The sequence below is a fragment of the Nannobrachium achirus genome, assembly GCF_963921795.1.
Source record: "Nannobrachium achirus genome assembly, chromosome: 1".
Taxonomy (NCBI): domain Eukaryota; kingdom Metazoa; phylum Chordata; class Actinopteri; order Myctophiformes; family Myctophidae; genus Nannobrachium; species Nannobrachium achirus.
In genome coordinates, this window is record NC_137810.1 from 67,274,208 (window position 1) to 67,296,071 (window position 21,864).

Here is a 21,864-nt window from a genome sequence, read left to right on the forward strand (position 1 = left end):
TGCAGCCTGAGTTGGATGTCATCCATCCTGTTTAGTGCAGCGTACCCTCTCTTTCCTCGCTCTCTCTCTGTCCACTGCATCAGCAAGTGAAGCAGATCCTTCCCTAGACACAGTCAAATCCTCAGTTCTAATCTATCCATTTGTGGGTTCCATTTGCATGCTCTCAGAGTTAACTCACGGTGTAGTTAGGGTCAAATGCAGATGGCCAATCCCCCCCACAATGATCAATAAAGTATAACTTATGTCTTTGTGCCTTGACCATCTTTAAAAAACATAGTCTACCGCAGTGTTTCTCAAACTTTCAAATTCCAAGGTCTCCCCTTAACTCTGACAGTTTACAAATGGAACCAAATGGACCCGTTAGGGTTCATTTGGTTCCATGTATACACTGTCAGAGTTACAGACATGTATGGGTCAATTTAGACCCCCCTAAAGTCCCTGGAATCCACTTTGAGAACCATGGGTCTACCGAATACCGATACTTGTAAAAATGGTCCAAAAACATACTTTTTAACCATGCTTTTGCTTACACTTCTTTTACTCTATCTATACTCTATTAGTTTTTAATCAACCTTTTACCCCAGCTGATGTTTTTAGTTTTGCCTTTGCTATTTTTATGCCATTGTTTTTAAACCCTGTAACAAGTGTGTTATACTAGATAAAATGGATTGTTATCATTCTCTTTCTCCAGGTATTACTGTCAGTGTGTGTCAGGCTGGGTGGGGCAGCACTGTGAGCAGGAGCAGGATGAGTGCCAGTCCAACCCATGTCAGAACAACGGCCACTGCTTGGACCGGCACAACGGATACACCTGCCAGTGTCGGGCCGGCTTCACAGGTAAATACACATAGAATATACCTCAAACCAGCTTCACAGGTAAATACACATAGAATATACCTCAAACCAGCTTCACAGGTAAATACACATAGAATATACCTCAAACCAGCTTCACAGGTAAATACACATAGAATATACCTCAAACCAGCTTCACAGGTACACATAGAATATACCTCAAACCAGCTTCACAGGTAAATACACATAGAATATACCTCAAACCAGCTTCACAGGTAAATACACATAGAATATACCTCAAACCAGCTTCACAGGTAAATACACATAGAATATACCTCAAACCAGCTTCACAGGTAAATACACATAGAATATACCTCAAACCAGCTTCACAGGTAAATACACATAGAATATACCTCACACCAGCTTCACAGGTAAATACACATAGAACATACCTCAAACCAGCTTCACAGGTAAATACACATAGAATATACCTCAAACCAGCTTCACAGGTAAATACACATAGAATATACCTCAAACCAGCTTCACAGGTAAATACACATAGAATATACCTCAAACCAGCTTCACAGGTAAATACACATAGAACATACCTCAAACCAGCTTCACAGGTAAATACACATAGAATATACCTCAAACCAGCTTCACAGGTAAATACACATAGAACATACCTCAAACCAGCTTCACAGGTAAATACACATAGAATATACCTCACACCAGCTTCACAGGTAAATACACATAGAATATACCTCAAACCAGTGTTGATTTTGACAGCACATTTTGATTTAGTTTCAGTCATAGTCTTTTTGAATACAATTCCATTCGTTTTAGTCATCTGAAACTGAAACGATTTTTTTTTTGTTGACTAAAAGTTGATTTTGTCGACTAAAATGTATTTTGCCAGTCTTTGATGGAGTTGTAATGGCTGATTTTACACTTGGTTGCAAGCTGAAAATAGCAGATCTACAAGAGCACAACACGTCGCAGCGCAACGAGTTAGTTGTGAGCTTGTAGATTTGATATGTTCTGAGCACAACACCCAAGTTCATCCAAACATAAAATGACTTGTCTTTTAGTTCTACTGGATCTCTTCTCCACTAGGCTCTCCCTAACATTTTAGTCTGGTTTTTATTTGTTGATGAAATTGTCAATATATTTAATCTTAGTTTTAGTCATCATAGCTTAGCTTTTGCTTAGTTTTTATTTCGTTTTTGTCAGTGAAAAAAGGTAGAAGACAACATTTTGCGTCATAGTTTTAGTCGATGAAATCAACACTGCCTCAAACACACCTATATTCAAACAGTACCACTTTTTAACTAAACTAAATAGGAGAAAGGGTGATCTGGATGAAGGGGATAGGTATAAAATAAAATAAAAACATAATATGAATGAATCTCCCACTCCTTTTCCCAACAGGTGCGAATTGCGAGAGGAATGTAGATGAATGTGCCTCGGGACCCTGTCAGAACGACGCCACCTGCATAGATGAGGTCAACGGTTACAGCTGTCAGTGCAGCCCACCCTTCACAGGTCAGTTCTTACATACCGGGCAGAAACCTTGCATCTCCAAGTTTGATCTTTTACTTCACCTTCTTTTCCTTTCGGGCTGTTCTCTTCTTCAGGGGTCGCCACAGCGAATCATCTGCCTCCATCTCACCCTCCTCTTCTTTTCATTCACACTAGCTAACTTTATGTCAATCTGAGTTCCCAGAAGTTCTTTTTCTCGCCACTAGGGGGGCGAGAACTTTATGTTAAAGGAAAATTCCAGAATAAAACATATTAATCCTTAATCAGCCTTTTATCACGTCTGTACATACCTGGTATGATGGATTTTTATCATAGTCCTTCCAGTTTTTACTTCTCCTGGACTCCTCAGATCTCTCTCCCACAGCCAAAACGGCGGTCAATTGAGGTCCTCCAAAAGCGCTAATTTTCACCGCTGCAAAGTTACTTTTTTCTTCATAAATCTTCTATTTATAGTTCCAAGACAGCCAGTAATCCACTGTTTTATCGCAGCTTGAGGGAAATGGCCGTTGTTTACATGATCCCAATAGTAGCACTCACAGAAGAAGAATGAAGTCTCGCGTCTTGCGTGATTACCGCGCCCCCTTTAGCGAAAATGAAATAAATGAAAGCTTTCTCCTGGAGTTATTACAGCCAGTATGTACACAACAAGGCATCGTGGTATATATATAAAAAATAAGAAAGCAGAAGAATATAATCTAGTTAGTCTGTTGATCGCTAGAATCCTGTAATATGACTGAGAAGGATTCACAACAAAGCATTTTAACGGACTTCCTGTAGTCATAAGGTAATTATATTACCTTTATTTATTTTTATTTTCCTCAATACATTTCTTCGATTTTATTTATTATTTATTCATGGAATTACTTACAAAATAATTTTGACATTTATTATTATTTGTAAACAATGTAGGATACAATATAATCACAAAATAATCGTATTTTCCTCAAGACATTCTGCAATGCCTCACCAAATAAACTTTAGGTAAAAAGTACCTCATGAAAGACACGTTTCTGTGGTCATGTCCGTTAAAATGCTTTGTTGTGAATCCTTCTCAGTCATATTACAGGATTCTAGCGATCAACAGACTAACTAGATTATATTCTTCTGCTTTCTTATTTTATATATATATACCACGATGCCTTGTTGTGTACATACTGGCTGTAATAACTCCAGGAGAAAGCTTTCATTTATTTCATTTTCGCTAAAGGGGGCGCGGTAATCACGCGAGACGCGAGACTTCATTCTTCTTCTGTGCTACTATTGGGATCATGTAAACAACGGCCATTTCCCTCAAGCTGCGATAAAACAGTGGATTACTGGCTGTCTTGGAACTATAAATAGAAGATTTATGAAGAAAAAAGTAACTTTGCAGCGGTGAAAATTAGTGCTTTGGGAGAACCTCAATTGACCGCCGTTTTGGCTGTGGGAGAGAGATCTGAGGAGTCCAGGAGAAGTAAAAACTGGAAGGACTATGATAAAAATCCATCATACCAGGTATGTACAGACGTGATAAAAGGCTGATTAAGGATTAATATGTTTTATTCTGGAATTTTCCTTTAACTTTCACTACATCCATAAATGTCCTCTTTGGTCTTCCTCTAGGCCTCCTGCCTGGCAGTTCCAACCTCGGCATCCTTCTGCCGATATACTCACTATCCCTCCTCTGTACGTGTCCAAACCATCTCACTATCCCTCCTCTGTACATGTCCAAACCATCTCACTATCCCTCCTCTGTACATGTCCAAACCATCTCACTATCCCTCCTCTGTACATGTCCAAACCATCTCACTATCCCTCCTCTGTACATGTCCAAACCATCTCACTATCCCTCCTCTGTACATGTCCAAACCATCTCACTATCCCTCCTCTGTACATGTCCAAACCATCTCACTATCCCTCCTCTGTACATGTCCAAACCATCTCACTATCCCTCCTCTGTACATGTCCAAACCATCTCGCCTCTCTGGCTTTATCTCCCAAACATCTAACATGCGCCGTCCCGTTGATGTACTTGTTCCTTATCCTATCCATCCTTGCTACTCCCAGAGAGAACCTCAACATTTTAGTCTCTGCTATACCTCCAGCTTTTATGTTCTTTTTTTGCACCCATAAATGAATGCCCTATTTTATAGGCTTCATCATATTGGCAATGGTGTATACAAGTTAGCGAAAATAGCCGATCTGCAGACATTATCGTAGGCATGTGAATATTGGTGGGTTGAGTGAGTGTTGATTGTTGTTGTGTGCAATGCAGGTAAACACTGTGAGGAGGAGCTGATTCCCTGTGCGTCGCAGCCGTGTGAGAGGGGAGGGGTCTGTCATCCTTCTCCTGACTATACATCATACACCTGTAGATGTCCCATTGCCTGGCAAGGTGTGTGTGTGTGTGTGTGTGTGTGTGTGTGTGTGTGTGTGTGTGTGTGTGTGTGTGTGTGTGTGTGTGTGTGTGTGTGTGTGTGTGTGTGTGTGTGCGTGCGTGCGTGCGTGCGTGCGTGCGTGCGTGCGTGCATGCGTACATTTATGTCTGACTTTGTTAGGGTGTATTAGGTTAAAGCGACACTATCAAGATGTACTGTAATTCTTGTATTTACAAACTGAAACACAATTGTAGTAGTGTTGAAAAATGTTGCTCCAGTGACATCACTGGAGTAATACGTAAATGTGAAAACTAGAGCTGGGCCATTAATCGAATTTCCATTTTGACCATTACGATCTGTATAATACAATAATTATAAAATTAGATTTTCAAGCGCTTCCCGTTTATGCTTTAATTTAGTCTCTTGGGAATTGTAGGAAAAGGGCAATTTTCTGGCAATGAATATTTTAGTTTCCGCTGACTAACGCTTGAGGACTTTTGTGTGCGACTGTTATCGCCAAACCTGGTCGGGAAACCGTTTTTTTTCTTTTTTTTTGCCCGGAGCAGGGAAAAAACATCTACGCCGTGGCCAGTCATTCATTAACATTGTAGTGAGGGAGAAAAAAAATGGTTTCCATACACGTGCTGGTGCATGTGTGCTTGAGCGTGCGCTTGCGTGCCCTGTGAGTTTCAAGCATCAGATGACAATCAGCAATTAAATGAAATACACATAAAAAGTGTAATTTACACAGTACAGTCCTCAGGGTTGATGTGTCCTTCTTAACTCTGAGCTAATGAACACTCATGAGTAACAGTGAAGGAGGAAAAGGTTATATTTCTATCGATAACGGTATTATTTGTGACTCTCATGCAGGCCCTCACTGTAATGAGGATGTGGACGAGTGCAAGAAGAACCCCTGTCTGAACAGAGCTCACTGCATTAACAGTCAAGGCAGCTACACTTGCAAATGTCTGCCCGGATACAGCGGACACAACTGTCAGACCAACATCGATGACTGCTTGCCCAGTGAGTCAGCGTATTATTACCGTATTACGCCGTATTACTTATTATTAGGTGGTAGTGGTGGTCAAGTTTATGTAACATGATATCATGGACAGATGTACAGTTTATCACTCTGGGAAGTGATAAAGTAGTTCTGCCAAGAAGAATGGTCAGACACTAAGTTATACTGTGTGGCTTCAAGGCCTCTGGAACGAGCTGTACCATAACAAGATAGCTAGCTACTCAGTCCTACTGCGACATCTAGTACTACTACAATCTATCCAGTATCAATGATGTATCATAAGAGCTAGATATTAATATAATCAATGAACACATGATCTACTCTATAACGTCACACATAATAATCAATCATGATAATCTCTAATCTACTACAGGACCATGGACAGTTCAATAACGGTCCCAACATTCGCTATAGAGCTCAATTTAATCCATAGGCCCTGGACAGGAGATAGTGTACAGTAGGTACTGTACTGTACTGTACAAAGTCGACCAGGTTTACAGCCATATATGAAGTTCATTTCCAATTTCCAATACAATACAAAACCTTACGCAATTCATCTAAAATGATAAACCTGACTTAAATGACATATTTAAAAGAAAATAGCAAATGAGACACTCCATTTAATGATCACATGTTTGATTTTAGACTCGATTTAAAATGGTAAAAGAAGAACATTGTCTTATACGGCTGGATATGTTATGGTCATCCAACCGAATCACAATCAACCGATTTGCTGATAAATAAAGCCAAGAATCTTAGTTTAGTTACGTTGTCAAAATTTTTCTTTTGCTCTTACCATAAGTCTCTACATCCACTCTCTCTCTCTCTCTCTCTATCCCAGACCTGTGTCTGAACGGGGGTTCTTGTTTGGACGACGTGGGCCGGTTCTCCTGTGACTGCCGCCCCGGCTTCGTGGGGGAGCGCTGTGAGAGCGAGGTGGACGAGTGTGCCAGCCAGCCCTGTCTGAACGGAGCCTCGTGCCGTGACTACGTCAACAGCTTTGTGTGCGAGTGTCGGCCGGGCTTCGACGGGATCCTGTGTGAACACAACATCCCAGAATGCACTGAGAGGTAGGCTGCTCATTCAAGTGGACAGAAAAAACCTCTTATCTCCATACAGTATTTTAACTTTTGTTGTGTTTTTTTCCCCGTAAATTCAAGCCCTACTTGATCATACTACAGCGTCACACAAAAATAACAAAAGTAGTAGATCTACAAGCTGGAAACGTGGCGCTGTGTGTGACGTGTTTTGAACTTGTAGATCTGCAACTTTTTCTATTTTTGAATTTGAATCCTGAAAAGTTAGAGTTTATGAACATATGAGGTTTCCACCTCACAGTACATGACTATACCATGTTTATATTTTTCCTGTAGCTCTGCCTATTTGAAACAGAACACTGCGCTCTCTCTCTCCATTCCTGACCCCTCTCTCAATCGTCCTCTCTCCAGCTCCTGTCTCAATAATGGAACGTGTATCGACGACATCAACTCGTTCTCCTGCCGCTGTCGCCCTGGTTTCTACGGCACCTTCTGTCAGTACGAGCACAACGAGTGCGACTCCCAGCCCTGCAAGAACGGAGGCACCTGCACCGACGGCCTGGGCACCTACCGCTGCACCTGCCCTGTGGGATACAACGGGCACAATTGCCAGGTATACTGCTGGGTGCATTTAGGAATGTGTGTAACGTGCTTATGTGTTTTCAATGAGAAAAGGCAAAAGGACCTAAGACAGACTCACCCTAGGCTGCAATGCCAGCCTGACAGCTTATCGCGGGTTCGAATCCCGATCCCGACGACCTTTGCTGCGTGTCACCCCCACCCCTCTCCCCATTTCCTGTCAGTCCACTGTCCTATCAATAAAAACATAAAAGCCCCCAAAACAATCCACCAAAAAAACAAACAAAATAAAGAAATACAGCATCAATCATTTTAACCACTTTATCTATTTATATGTTGGCTATAAAAAAGAAATAGCAGACATACAGGATCACAGCGTGTCACTTCATGCCGTGCTGCTGCAAGCTTGTACATCTGCTATTATTGAGCATTTTACAAAATAAATCTTGAAAGTATTTGGACATTTTGAATAATGTTGAAATGTTTATATATATATCATTTTAGGGATCCTAAGACATGCACGTTCAGGCCTAACCCTCCTCCTTCTCCCCTGTCTCTCTCTGTGCAGAACTATGTGAACCTGTGCAGCCAGGTGCGCTGTCGGAACGGAGGCACCTGCTCCCAGACTGAGACGTCCTGGACCTGCCACTGTCACGTAGGATGGACCGGCCTCTACTGCGACGTCCCCAACATGTCCTGCGAGGACTATGCTGCCAGGAATGGTGAGGATCGAGCCGTTGATACTTCTATTAAACAAGATTGTTATAAGTACAGATAGTACAGTGAAAACGTATGCTAAAACTAAAACTACATTCTGGGACAGTGTGCTAATGATATTAGAGGAAAACATGGGTTATAAGATTAGCGACCCCAGAGTATCATATCTTGGCTTGATACTCGAAGACACAGCAGGACAAGAGGACGTTCATCTGTTCAAAATCCTGACACTGGCGGCTAAAAAAAGCCATCACAAGAAGGTGGTTGAAAGAGGCTCCTCCTAGCGAGGAACATTGGTTGGACGTTGACATTGTTGAAGAAATCAGCCTCATGGAAAAGATTACGTATAACCTGAGGACCAAAGCAGAGACATACAAAAAACGTTGGGAAAAATTGTATTTCTATAAGAGTAAATGGTGTCGTCGTCCCCACCAATTTCTGTATGTGTTTTTTTTTGTCATGGCAGTTTGTTGATTGAAATAAAAAGTTTAATAAAGCTCAAACTAAAAATATTCCAGGCAAACTTGTAGCTTTTCGGCGAAAATCGTCGTTTGACTCCAAATAGGTCATTTGTGTGAATTCTGCAGATCCGCTGAGAACATGTTTCCTTTAGTATTCCCTCTAGTGTTCAGCACAAGGAAATGCATTTACTTTTTATTCATGCAGTGATGCATTTATTTATGCATTTGAGTACCCCAAAAAGCGCTCTATAAAGAAGAAACTAACATTGTCAAGCGACTGAATGGAATGAAATATCATCTGCCCTGCTGTTCCGTGGCACATGGTGCACACAGTGTCTCTGAAATCTGTAGCCAAAGTTCTGTTCTTTCAATGAACGCGAGGCAAATTCCATACAGAGGGAGAAAAAAACAGGAGTAGTTTCACAAACACAGATATCAGAGATCATGGAGTTTCCCTTCAGAATGAATGAATGGACTTGTGGTTGACTCGCTTTGCATTCACAGAGCTGTGTGGAAATGAGCCGTAAAAGTTGCTTACTGATTCCCTGCTTGCAGCAGAGTCTTGGATTGTTGGAATGGATCCCCTTTTCAACATATTTGTTTTGACACTCCAACAACTCCAGGTCCCTGGTTTCTATGCAATCTGTTGAGAATTGTGCTGTGCAGTGCATATCCAACCATGTGGACTTAGGAAAGGATGAATAAAGTGACCAAAATTGAGATTTCCATCCAATTCTTCTCTTTTGAGAGGCTGAGTTGGCAGTCTGGCAGTCAAGCAATGTAAAACAAGGAAAAGAAAAGAACAAAAGTATGAACCTTTTAAAGAAAACATTTAAAACAGGGAATCCGGGACCCCTAGGGGGTCCTCAGAGTTACTACAGGGGGTCCTTCAAATCTTTGTGTGATAGAAACTGTTTTCTCCTTTTTTATATTAACCACTTAAACCATAACGTCCATATTCTAAGAACTTTAGCCAAAATTAGCAGATCTACAAGCTCACAACGCCTCGCAGTGCTATGTACTGAGTGAAAGGTCAAGTTTATTAAGTATTGACGGTTCAAGTGGTTACATATCTGAAAACATAAATTGACATGAATCCAAAATACACTGATAATTGTGCTGTCAAACAATGAAACTATGGAATCTGGGGGTCCCTACTTCATCTCTCTCTCAGCTAAGGCGTCCTTTGCCTGAAAACGTTGAAGACCCCCTGTTTTAAAGAAAACCTTTACGAGAACATTCCTGTGTGTATTAATCATGCTCCTGTGATGGTCTGCTCTGCATCAGGTTTGGAGCTGGAGAAGGTGTGTAAGAACGCAGGGCGGTGTGTGAACGTGGATAACTCCCACCAGTGTCAGTGCCAGCCGGGATACACGGGCAGCTACTGTGACGAGAGCGTCGACGAGTGCCAGTCGTACCCCTGCCGGAACGGAGCCACATGCATGGACTACCAGGGAACTACCTACGAGTGCATAGTAAGGAAGGGAATTCAGTGTGTGTGTGTGTGTGTGTGTGTGTGTGTGTGTGTGTGTGTGTGTGTGTGTGTGTGTAGGGCTGTCACGATATGACATTTTACATGACGATTAATTGTCATTCAAATAATTGGCGATTAACAATTTAATTGTGTTTTTGTCATTGATGATTACATTTCTTTTTGGCAAGAAATTACTGACATATTTGACAACTTACTACTTAAAAAATAACATTGATAGTGGAAATAGCCGATCTACAAGCTCACAACGCGTCGCGATGCGACGCGCTGTGAGCTTGTAGATCGGTTATTTCCACTATTTTTGACTGGAAACGATTATGACGATTATGAAAAATAATCAGGATTATGTCAAATAATCACGATTAGACGATTATGTAATAATTGTGACAGCCCTATGTGTGTGTGTTTGTTGGGGGGTCTGGTTTGTGTTTCGTGGGCCTTGTGAATGTGTTGGATTGCTTTCAGTCACTTCAAGGTTCAGCCGGTGTGCAGTGTGCTCAACTACAAAGGAACCGTAGTCTTTGAACTTTTATTTGTTCGGGTGCAGGTTCCAAGCAACGCTTTTACATCCAGAAACCACCGCACTCACATTGTCTTCGTCTATTGCTTTCAGATAGTATTAGTTTGAATGAGGAGGTTGTTGTTGTGCCTCTAGTCTTCTGCATAGTGAGAACTAATCTCTGACTATCCAGACACCACATCAATCCAGACACCAGTCCTCCACCACCTTCACCGGCTACCTGTTAATTAGGCCTAGAATTATTGAATGCTTTAACCAAGTGAAAAATAGCAGATATACAAGCTCACAGCGCGGCACCGAGTGCCGCGCTGCGAGCTTGTAGATCTGCTATTTTTGAAAAAGTTGTGAAAATGTGTGCAAATCTTTGGATATATGTATTTTCAAAGCGAACGTTTGTAACGCAAATTTTGCTTCTGGGTGGTCCCTGGAACTAGATATTTTGAATGGGGGTCCGTGGCCAAATAAATATCATTTTGGGGGTCCTTCACATGAAAAGGTTTGAGAACCACTGACATAGTAGTCTCTCAAGAACAGACTAACTGAGCTCCAGTTAAGTGAAAAGGACCTTTTCTTTGATGATGGCTGGCCAGATTGCTGACATGGAAACATAGGTTTTTCAAAAAGTCTTAGAAGGATTCAAAAGACACGTCTGAAAAACCTTTTCAGACTCGCATTCCGCACATCCCCGGGTCGGCCTTTTAATTTAAATGTTTTTTTTTTCTTTGCATAGTTTTTAGCCTTAACTAGTTATTCTCATAATAAGTTGTTTCTTTTATTCGTTCTGTTGTGTAAAGCGACTTTGAGTACCAAGAAAAGCGCCGTGTAAATTGGATGTATTATTATTATTATTATTATTATTAATAATAATATTATTAACTCCTCATTGTGTGCCTACAGTGTCGGCCAGGCTTCCAGGGCGTGAACTGTGAGTACGATGTGGATGAATGTCACTCCAACCCCTGTCACCACGGAGGAACCTGCATCAACCAAATCAACCGCTTCACCTGCCTCTGCCCGCCCGGAACACGGGGTAACCTCACATAAACATATGAGCACACGCACACACATACTGTACGCGCATGCACACACAACACACACACACACACACACACACACACACACACACACACACACACACACACACACACACACACACACACTAGGGCATTCACGAATTTAGACGAATAGTGATTTTTAGTATTCGAATTATTCAACCTCAAAGTATTCGAATAGTCGAATATTCGACAGGACTGGCCAAACTGTCAAATATTAAGTAAGCAAGAGGCAAACATTGTGAAAATAGCCGATCTACATGCTCACAACGCCTCTCGTTGCGAGGCGTCTTGAGCATGTAGTTCTGCTATTTTCACAATATTTATCTGCAGAACCGAGTCACATTAAATGTAATACCTACAATTCCAAGTGCTTGTCAGGGTTAGGGTCCCCAGTTCAAATATGTTTATTTTGGGGGTCACGGCCTAAAAAGGTTTGAGAACCCCTGGTATAGAGCATTAACAAATTCATCCACCAGGGGCATTGACAGCTAATTCTTATGACTTCCTATCTAGCCAAGCTTTATAAACTATATATTTTTTAAAGAGAAAACAATAATAAAAATAAAAAAAAGCGAATATTCAACTTCTAATAGTGACTTTCGATATTCGAATATTTGGTGAATGCCCTAGTACGCACATGCACACACAACACACACACGCACACACACACACACACACACACACACACACACACACACACACACACACACACACACACACACACACACACACACACACACACACACATACGCTGATACCCTTCCTCTCTCCTCTGTGTGTGTGTGTGTGTGTGTGTGTGTGTGTGTGTGTGTGTGTGTGTGTGTGTGTGTTCATTCAGGGCTCCAGTGTGAGGTGAACGTGGACGACTGCGCCCCCAAGCCCGGCTCGTGGCCTCGCTGCCTGAACGGGGGCCACTGTCTGGACGGCGTGGGCCGCTACACCTGCTCCTGCCCGCCGGGCTTCGCCGGGGAGCACTGCGAGGGCGACGTGAACGAGTGCCTCTCCAGGCCCTGCCACTCCCCCGGCAGCCTGGACTGTGTGCAGCTGGCCAACGACTACCAGTGCCGCTGCCGCCTGGGATACACAGGTACAGTTAACGCTGAAAATAGCCTTAACTGTATTAGCGTTAACACAACGCTAATACAGCGTTAACACAACGCGTCGCAGCGCGTAGATCCGCTATTTTCAGCACGCAACTTAGTGTAAAATCTGTCATTATGATGCCATCAAGGCCTGCTAAAATACATTTTAGTTGGCTAAATCAACTGTAGATTTAGTCGCCTAAATACGTATGATATTTAGTCGACTAAAATTAGACTAAAACTAAAACCTTTCAGGTGACAAAATTATGACTAAAATGTAATTACATTTTATTCAAAAGACTATGACTAAAGCTAAATCAAAATTTGCTGTCAAAAACAACATTGCTTTACAGTACAGTTCACACACTGCCAGCCAGTGCAAGTACATTTACTCAAGAACTGTACTTAAAGGGATATTTCACTATTTCACAAAAAAAAAAAAAAAAAAAAAAAAAAAAAAACGTTTTGTTATCATCTACTCAGGCTTTTGTGAACACCCTGGACAGTTTTTAATTTGCTTGAATCGATATTTAGATTTTTGATATTCATTTTATCAAAAACACCCGTCTTTTTTCTGGTGACTCATACTACCCTCCTAATACGTGAGCTGGCCGTGTTTTTTCGATAACCCTTTGTAATTTATTTGTTATACGTTTTATTGTATTATTTTTTCCCCCATTTTGCTCTGGGACGAACATTAGGTGAAAATAGGACATGGGCCATAATTGTCGTGAACAAGTTGTTGTATTAACTGTTGTTTTTTTGTCACGCCCCCCATGCCAGGCCGTCACTGTGAGTCCATGGTGGACCTGTGCCTGTCCAAGCCCTGCCACAACGCTGGCACCTGCTCCATGAACATGAGCTCCATACACGGCTACACCTGCACCTGTCTTCCTGTAAGTCACCCTCCTCTTCTTCTTCTAGTTCTTCTTCTATTTAGTCCTCCTTGTCCTATTTTTTCATTGAACTTTTAACCACTTTAAATCTGTCGTGCCTATCTGGCAAATATGTCATTACAGGTTGGGGGGAAGAAATGCTTAAAAAGCAGCTGAAATAGCTGTTCTATTTCATTCTTTCTGAACACCAGAGGGTAGTGTTTTCAACACCGGCATATCATCATGTGCCGCCCTCTGTTGGACATCCAGAATTCATAGAACCTTATATGCTCACAAAGTGACTCAGTGTGAGCTTGTAGATCTGCTATGTTCACTATTAATTTTATGACAAAATATTAATGGCTTATGTGGTTTACCTTGTTTTGTGAATGTCTCTGTATAAACCAACACCATACTGACTGAAGCAGGTCATAATAGCGTGGTGAGGAAGTGAAGTGTCTTACTGCCTCTGTGTTCTTCTCTGCTCCTTTTGCTGTATAAATATACTCTCCTGTCAGAGTCCTGTGTATTACATCTTTGTCTCTAAATTCCTGTTTTCACTCCACTAACTGAACTACCTTTCTTATTATCATGCTTGCTTCAGAGGGTCACGCTCCATAGCCCAGGTATGGTAGATATTAGCCTGCTTCCAGACCAGAGACCCCGCCCACTCTCAGAGTGGACTCTTTCTCTGGTCTGGAGCTGAGTACAGGAATCGATTTTTATTTTCGGTTGCTCCAATGAGCGCGGGGGGTGTGGGCGGGTCTAACGAATATCCAATCCGCGCAGCAGTTGAAACGATTCAAACGAAGTTCACGCACTGGCAGGCTGAGGAAGGCACACACACACACGCGCACGCGCTGAGTTCACCAAGCTGTTTATGTTGATTACATGTTTCTGGTCGCAGTTCTGTCACTGGCACAGACAGAGACACACACACAATCACACACACAGTCCACGACCGTGCGTCGCGTCCACCGTGCGTCTCGATCACCGTGCGTCGCGATCACTCGCGCGCGGATGCGCGCGTGCACGCTCGCAAAAAAGTCCCTCCCTGTAAATCGCTTAGAATAGAGCACAGTTTCAGACCCAAGCGTGAGCTGAGTCTGAAATCAGGCTAGGTAGATATGCCTTGTTGTATTGGACACACTTGATATAGACTAGACTAGCTATAGTAGCTGCTTTTATGATGTGTTGTGTTGTCGTGTGAAAACATTTACAGCGAACAATTTTTCTAAAGCAGGGTTCATCAACAGGGGGGCCGGGACCCCTAGGGGGTCCTCAGAGTTACTACAGGGGGTCCTCCAAATCTTTGTGTGATAGAAACTTTTTTCGACTTTTTTATATTAACCACTTGAACCCTAGCATCCATATTCTGTGAAATTTAGCCAACAATAGCAGATCTACAAGCTCACAACGCCTCGTGCTGCGAGGCGTTGTTAGCTTGTAGATCGACTGTTTTCGGCAAAGAGGTTTGGTGTAGAGGGAAAATGAGCAGACTAAGTACAGAGTGAAAGGTCAAGTTTATAAAGTATTGACGGTTCAAGTGGTTAAATATATGAAAACACAAATTGACATGAATCCAAAATGCACAATGATTGAGCTGTCAAACAATAAAACTATATGGAATCTGTGAAAAGGTTGTGGGGGTCCCTGCTTCATCTCTCTCTCAACTAAGGGTTCCTTGGCCTGAAAACGTTGAAGACCCCTGTTCTAAAGCATTAATGAATAAAAAAAATACTTTTTAGACTCCAGTTCCAGCAACACTTGTGCGTTTCACATTAACACGATGGCACTATGTCCACATCAGGGCTACGCTGGCTTCAACTGCGGTGAGATGGACGGCTACAACTGCGCCAAGCTGCGCTGTCAGAACGGCGGGCACTGCGTGCAGCCGCCGGGCGGCCGCCTCTACTGCAGCTGCCTGCCGGGCTTCAGCGGCGAGCACTGCGAGAACGTCCAGAGCTGCCAGGGACGGCCCTGTCAGAACGGCGGCACCTGCTACGTCTCCTCCTCCAGCCCGCTCCACTACAGCTGCCGCTGCCCCACGCACTTCTCCGGGCGACACTGCGAGCACATGACTGGACTGGACCCCAGGATGCACGCCCGCCCGGCCTGCCCCTACCTGGAGTGCGAGCAGAGGTCGGGGGACAAGGTGTGCGACCCGCAGTGCAACAACCACCAGTGCCAGTGGGACGGTTGGGACTGCTCGCTGCACTGGGAGCGGCCCTGGGTCAACTGCACCGCCCACGTGCCCTGCTGGGAGCTGTTCAGGAACGGACGCTGTGACAAGGAATGCGACAACTCCGGGTGCCTCTTTGACAGCTTCGAGTGCCAGGACACTCAGCAGACCTGCAAGTAAGCATTGGTTAACAATTTACTGTTTTTATTTTCACGATAGGATTGTACTGTACGTGATGAAGAGTGCAGTTGACAGGCCATTTACAAGGGACATTAGCTGCAAAGACACAGAACTTCTAAATGGTGTTCTCGTTTAATTTTGAATGCTGGATGTATCAAAGCTTGCAAATGTTTTAGCTCAATTAATGCCGATCCCGCGATGACTCGCAAAATATTAAAAGGTATCTACAGTGCCGATCCCGCGATGTCGCGCAAAATATACTGTATATACTGTAAAGCTGGCGCTGGTTATCTTCGGTCTGGTGAATAACCTTGGCACGGGTGAAGTCGCCGATTCATCATCAGCGCGCATCCACGTGCACACAATAGTGATCCCATCCCATAGAAACCAAAGGTCTTTCTCATCTTTACAGTCCATTTTCTCCAAAAAACACTTTTGATGCCAAGGATGGCATTGGATTCTCGCTAAAATAGCACAAGCATGAAGGCATCCATCTTAGATCATTGTTTACGTTCGGGACCGGAACTAGTCACGGGTGAATCTTGAACATCGTCAAGTGGGAATTGTGAGCTCGATCTACTTCCAGCCTTCAAAATAAGAGGCTGGCCGCGAATGGGGAAAACGACCGGCACTTTGGACATTTAACCCTTTCATGTTCGACGGCACGAATTAAGATGGGTTTGTTGAGTTCCCGCAGCATGTCACTGAGCAGACCGTTATCCAGAACTCCTTCTCCTCGTCCTTTCTTCTCACTCTCTTCCTCCTCTTCCGTGTTCGCCACTAGGTACGACAAGTACTGCCAGGACCACTACCTGAACGGCATCTGCGACCAGAGCTGCAACACGGAGGCGTGCGGCTGGGACGGCCTGGACTGCTCGGGGGACACGCCGCCGCGGCTGGCCGACGGCACCCTGGTGATCGTGGTGCTGCTGCAGCCCGAGGAGCTGCCGGGCGACATGCGGAACTTCCTGCGCTCCCTGGGCACCCTGCTGCACACCAACCTGCGGGTGAAGCTGGACAAGGACAAGAGGCCCATGGTGTACCCCTACTACGCCCAGGACGACGACGCGGCGGCGGGCGCGCAGGCGCAGAGAGGCCGCGGCAAGCGGGAGCTGGAGAAGGAGGTCATCGGGTAAGACGGAAGTTGGAGTCATAATGGTCTGAAAAGTCTTAAGATTGCGATCCCTGCCTTTTGCTGCTTCCTTTTTCTTTTCTTTATTTGTTTGTTTTGATGAGACGCAGCATAATTAATGAATGATACATCTCAGTGTTATGTAAATACACCAGATTTAGCAAATATGCTAATTTACATCCGCAGTTCCCACCAAAAAAAACATAAGAACAAGCAGAGTACAGTACATTACATTATATTGCACATAAAAAACAAAGCATAAATAGAAAAACAGAGGTAAAAAACTGGTGCAAAGTATATATTCTTATCTATTTCTATTACTTTAGTTATCAAAGACTAATAGATAAAAGTGTGCTCATTGCTCATTTTCTCAGCAGTAAACAAACAAACATGCAGAGTATACAGGGTGTAGCTGATCTACCATACAAGTAGCCGATCTACACAAATCTACAGGAAAGTTGCTGATCTAGAAGCTCACACCGCCTCGCAGTGCCATGTGTTGTGAGCTTGTAGTTTGGCTATTTTCACAATATTTATCCGTGGAACCGAGTCAAATCAAATGTAATGCCTACAATTCCAAATGCTTATATATTAGGGTGGGAACCCTTGATTCACGCCATTTCATTATTACTGCACGTTGCCGGTATATCAGATGACTGAGGTTGACATGTCCTCTCCTTGGTCTTTGCTCTGTGCAGATCTAAGGTGTATCTGGAGATTGACAACCGTGAATGTGCCCAGACTTCAGAGTGTCTGTCCAGCGCTGAGCAGGCTGCGTCCTTCATCGCCGCGGAGCACCTCAAGGCCGAGCTGCCTTACCCTGTGGTGTCCGTCAACAGTACGTCCACCGGCATACACAGAAACCTTTTATCTCTAGGGCTGTCACGATTATGACATTTTACATGACGATTAATTGTCACTCAAATAATTGCGATTAACGATTTAATTGTGTTTTTGTCGTTGACAATTACATTTCTGTTTGGCTTTTAGGCTTTGAAGTTACACATGGTAGATATGACACATAACCTAAATATACAAAGAAATTACTGACATATTTGACAACTTTATACTTAAAAAAGAACATTGATAGTGGAAATAGCAGATCTACAAGCTCACAACGCGTCGCATCTATTTTTGACTTTTTTTTTTAAATATATGAAAAATGTTCTACATGGAAACGATTATGACGATTATGACAAATATTCACGATTATGTCAAAAAATCACGATTAGACGATTATGTAATAATAAGCCCCTATCTGCCCCTCCCCGCTTTACTCTGGCCCGCCCACCGCCGCCATCTTGTTGTTGACAACGAGACAAACACATTCCAAGCATTCCATAGCAACGCTGTGTACTGAAGAGAGAGTGTTTTTTACTGGTGATTCAGTCAGAGTGTATGAAAGGGTGCGCTCGTTTTATTGTCCACGACATTGCAAGCGGCGCGAAGGCCAGCGGACCTTGGTCCTGCTCTTCGCCCCCGAGCGCCGCAGGCGCGAGTGGCCGCGAAGCCGTGGTGAATGCAATCGTTATATTTATGCCCAGGCCGTAAGGCCTGGGCGATAAACGCCCGCGCAGTCCGGTGCGCATTTCCGAACACACCCTTTCCCCACACTCGGACTGAAACACCAGAGAAAAACGCGTCTCCCTCGCCTGCAGCTAAATCAATGGACCCCGACAGTACATCTATCAACTGTAGAGAGAAAACGATAGAAGAAAATATCAGGGTCATTGGTGTTGATCCTTACAAGTTAAAAAACTAGTGAATTTAGGACTTTTATATCCTAAAGCAGGACTTAAGGACCTGCAAAAAACACTCTCCCGTTTTACTCTATGGATGTTTTTTGGAGCTGTGTGGAACACAAGCTCCCTATACGTGGCCGTGTGTGTAGGTATGTGGGTGGGTATGTGGGTATGTCTGTATGTAGCCTGGCTGTATGTAGTACCCTGGGTGACCAGAGAGGTGCTGTTGAGTCTAGCCTGCCCTGAGCATCAACTGCAATACACACACACACACACACACACACACACACACACACACACACACACACACACACACACACACACACACACACAGCTCCACTTCGAACAGAGGTTCGATTTTCTTCAGATGAAAGGCAACAGCAACAACGTTTAATTTAGAAAGGTACAGTAGACTAATAATGGCTTTGCAATCTTGGTTCTCTTGCTAATGTTTTCGGTCTGAAAATGATTTAGTGGGACCATAGAGTTATAATAATAGGAGCTAGCTGTGGTTAGCACAGCTAGCTCAATTGGTAGCTATTTTCCTGTGTAGGCTACACATTTTATTTTTGTGGAAGGATATGAAAGATTCAAAGATTCAATACTTTATTGCCATGTCAACAGAGTTGATTAGAATTTGTTTTAGTGCAGCTCTTTAAAACATACATAGAACATACATATAGACAGACAACACGAGTGGAATGCAAAAGATACAAAAGTACAAAAATAGATTCAGTTCATCAGTGTAAAATCTATATAAATAAGAAGAATACAAAAGTACGAAAATAGATTCAGTTCATCAATGCAAAATCTATATAAATAAGAGAAATAAATATCAATTCATTAATCATCATGTGAAGCTTGTAAAGTGCGTATAAAAGAAGGATCCGCGTTCAAAAGGCGGACAGCTTCAGGATAGGTACTGTTCTTGAAGCGGGTGGTCTTGCACTTAAGAGACTGGAGTCTCCTGCCTGAGGGCAGGGTTACGAACAAGGAACTAGCAGGGTGGGGGGGATCAGCGATCACCTTCTTCATCCTGCGTTTGGAGCGTGTGGTGTAGATGGAGGAGACAGTTGGAAGGGCATGGCCCGTGATCTTAGATGCAATGCGCACAACCCTTTCCAACTGCCTCCTTTCTAAGGCGGTTGTATTGCCGTACCACACTGTGATTGAGAAGACGAGGACACTCTCCACAATGGCTCTGTAGAAGTGAACCATCGCCTCCCCACTCACACCAAACTTCTTTAGCTGTCGCAAGAAGTGAAGCCTCTGGTGGGCTCTACACAGGATACTCCTAGTGTTAACCTCCCATTTCAGGGAGTGGCAAATAGTAGTGCCAAGGAATTTAATACTATTGACTTTTTCAACAGACTGGTCACTAATGACCAGGGGGGAGAGCACTGTCTTGTTTTTACGAAAATCAATGATCATTTCCTTGGTCTTAGCTAAGTTCAATAGCAAGTTATTCGAGGTGCACCAATCTACAAGGGCTGCCACCTCACCCCTATAGGCTGACTCGTCACCGTTTTTAATGTAGCCAACCACAGTTGTGTCGTCTGCATACTTAAAAAAGGAAACAAATTGAGAATGGGAAATAAAATCATTTGTATACAGAGCGAAAAGGAGGGCTGATAAAACACAACCCTGGGGGGCCCCGGTATTGAGAGTCATAGAACTAGACAGTCTGTTGCCAATCCTAACCACCTGCTTCCTGTTAGATAGGAAGTCTAGGATCCAAAGGCAAAGAGATCGGTTAATACCCAGAGCAATAAGTTTATCAAATAGTTTGACAGGCACAATTGTGTTGAACGCGGAACTAAAATCAATAAATAAGACTCTAACATAGGTGGCAGGGGTCTCAAGGTGCTTTAGGATACTGTGCAGGCACATGGACACAGCATCCTCGATGTTTATGTCGATGTACACTCACCATAGCTTTGGCTTAATCTAAACCATTTCCATATAGTCATTCTGGCAGGAATATCGCCTGTGACTTATGCTTTTTGTCCTTAAATATATCTGTAACACATCATTATATCTAGCCCTGAAACATGGTCACTCACGACCGTCATGTTTCGGGGCTACTTTATATCAAACCTACATTTTAAACCACTATACTGTTTGCATAATGGTGGATGTTCAGTTTCTGTTGAATACTAATTTATTGGGCAATAGGTCCTGACACATCTGTGATCTATGCTTGTATTCACAGCTAAAATTAAGATCGTTCACGCCAAGAACTAGGCTACAAGTACAATTTAAATGACCATTGTCTGTTATTTTTTGGTGTGATCGGGCCCATACAACAAATGAAATGTAACCCTTTAGCAATTTAAAACATTTATGATACATCACTACCAAAAACGTATGACAATCAAGTGCATATCTTGTCTTTCTCCTCTAGGAAATGGAAGCTGGCGGAGAACTGCATCAATAGACAGAGTTTGACAGAGGGTGTTCCACATGCATTGGCTGTCATCAACAACTTTATTGACAATATTTGTATGGTCTCAATAAACAATTATATGAATCATTCGTCCCTCTCAGGAATACAGAGAGATGATGTCCACTTTCTAATGTCATAATGTGACTGTATCTTTGCTTTTTATACTTGAACACATTTTTTATAATATCACATAGTATTAGAGGAAAAGAACATCAACACTGTAGTCAGTCTTCTAAAGATAAAAACTGTTGGGTCAGTTACAAAACATAATTCTGTTTTGTTTTAAGCTAATTTTCTCAGTTATATCTAAAGTAGTCGTCACTTTTCCACTACTTCTCTTCAGCATGTAGATGTAGGCCTACAAACCTGTATACATTGTTTACAATGATTATTTGAATACCCGCTGATGGACTGTAAACATATGTAAATAGGCTTTGCTAGCCTTATATATTGGTTGACAAGGTTTAAATGTTATTTTCTCTTAATGTTTATTTTGATCAGCTGAAAATTAAATGTAGGCTATATGTATATATGTAATGATCCTGTTGTGTTTACTACACAATTACTTTGTCCTTGTCGTGTGAAACATTTACATTAGATAGACCCCCCAGGAAAACGCGATTCCGCGATCACGGAAATTTCCGCGGAA

General features: G+C 42.8%; 1 protein-coding gene across 1 annotated transcript in view; it reads left to right on the forward strand.

Moving 5' to 3' along the window:
* The window catches only part of LOC308289535 (uncharacterized protein), a gene marked incomplete at its 5' end in the record, with an annotated part of 138,822 nt that extends 117,175 nt beyond the window's left edge, over positions 1-21,647 (forward strand). The window contains 15 exons of the mRNA XM_080731239.1: positions 692-837; positions 2,224-2,337; positions 4,589-4,708; positions 5,565-5,717; positions 6,557-6,785; positions 7,164-7,365; positions 7,900-8,053; positions 9,797-9,984; positions 11,419-11,551; positions 12,415-12,663; positions 13,442-13,554; positions 15,344-15,891; positions 16,680-17,027; positions 17,726-17,865; positions 21,174-21,647. Of these exons, the coding sequence (XP_080587365.1) occupies positions 692-837; positions 2,224-2,337; positions 4,589-4,708; positions 5,565-5,717; positions 6,557-6,785; positions 7,164-7,365; positions 7,900-8,053; positions 9,797-9,984; positions 11,419-11,551; positions 12,415-12,663; positions 13,442-13,554; positions 15,344-15,891; positions 16,680-17,027; positions 17,726-17,865; positions 21,174-21,217 (2,881 nt within the window). The 3' untranslated portion in view covers positions 21,218-21,647. The remainder of the gene's footprint in view (positions 1-691; positions 838-2,223; positions 2,338-4,588; positions 4,709-5,564; positions 5,718-6,556; positions 6,786-7,163; positions 7,366-7,899; positions 8,054-9,796; positions 9,985-11,418; positions 11,552-12,414; positions 12,664-13,441; positions 13,555-15,343; positions 15,892-16,679; positions 17,028-17,725; positions 17,866-21,173) is intronic.
* Between the last annotated feature and the right edge of the window lie 217 nt (positions 21,648-21,864).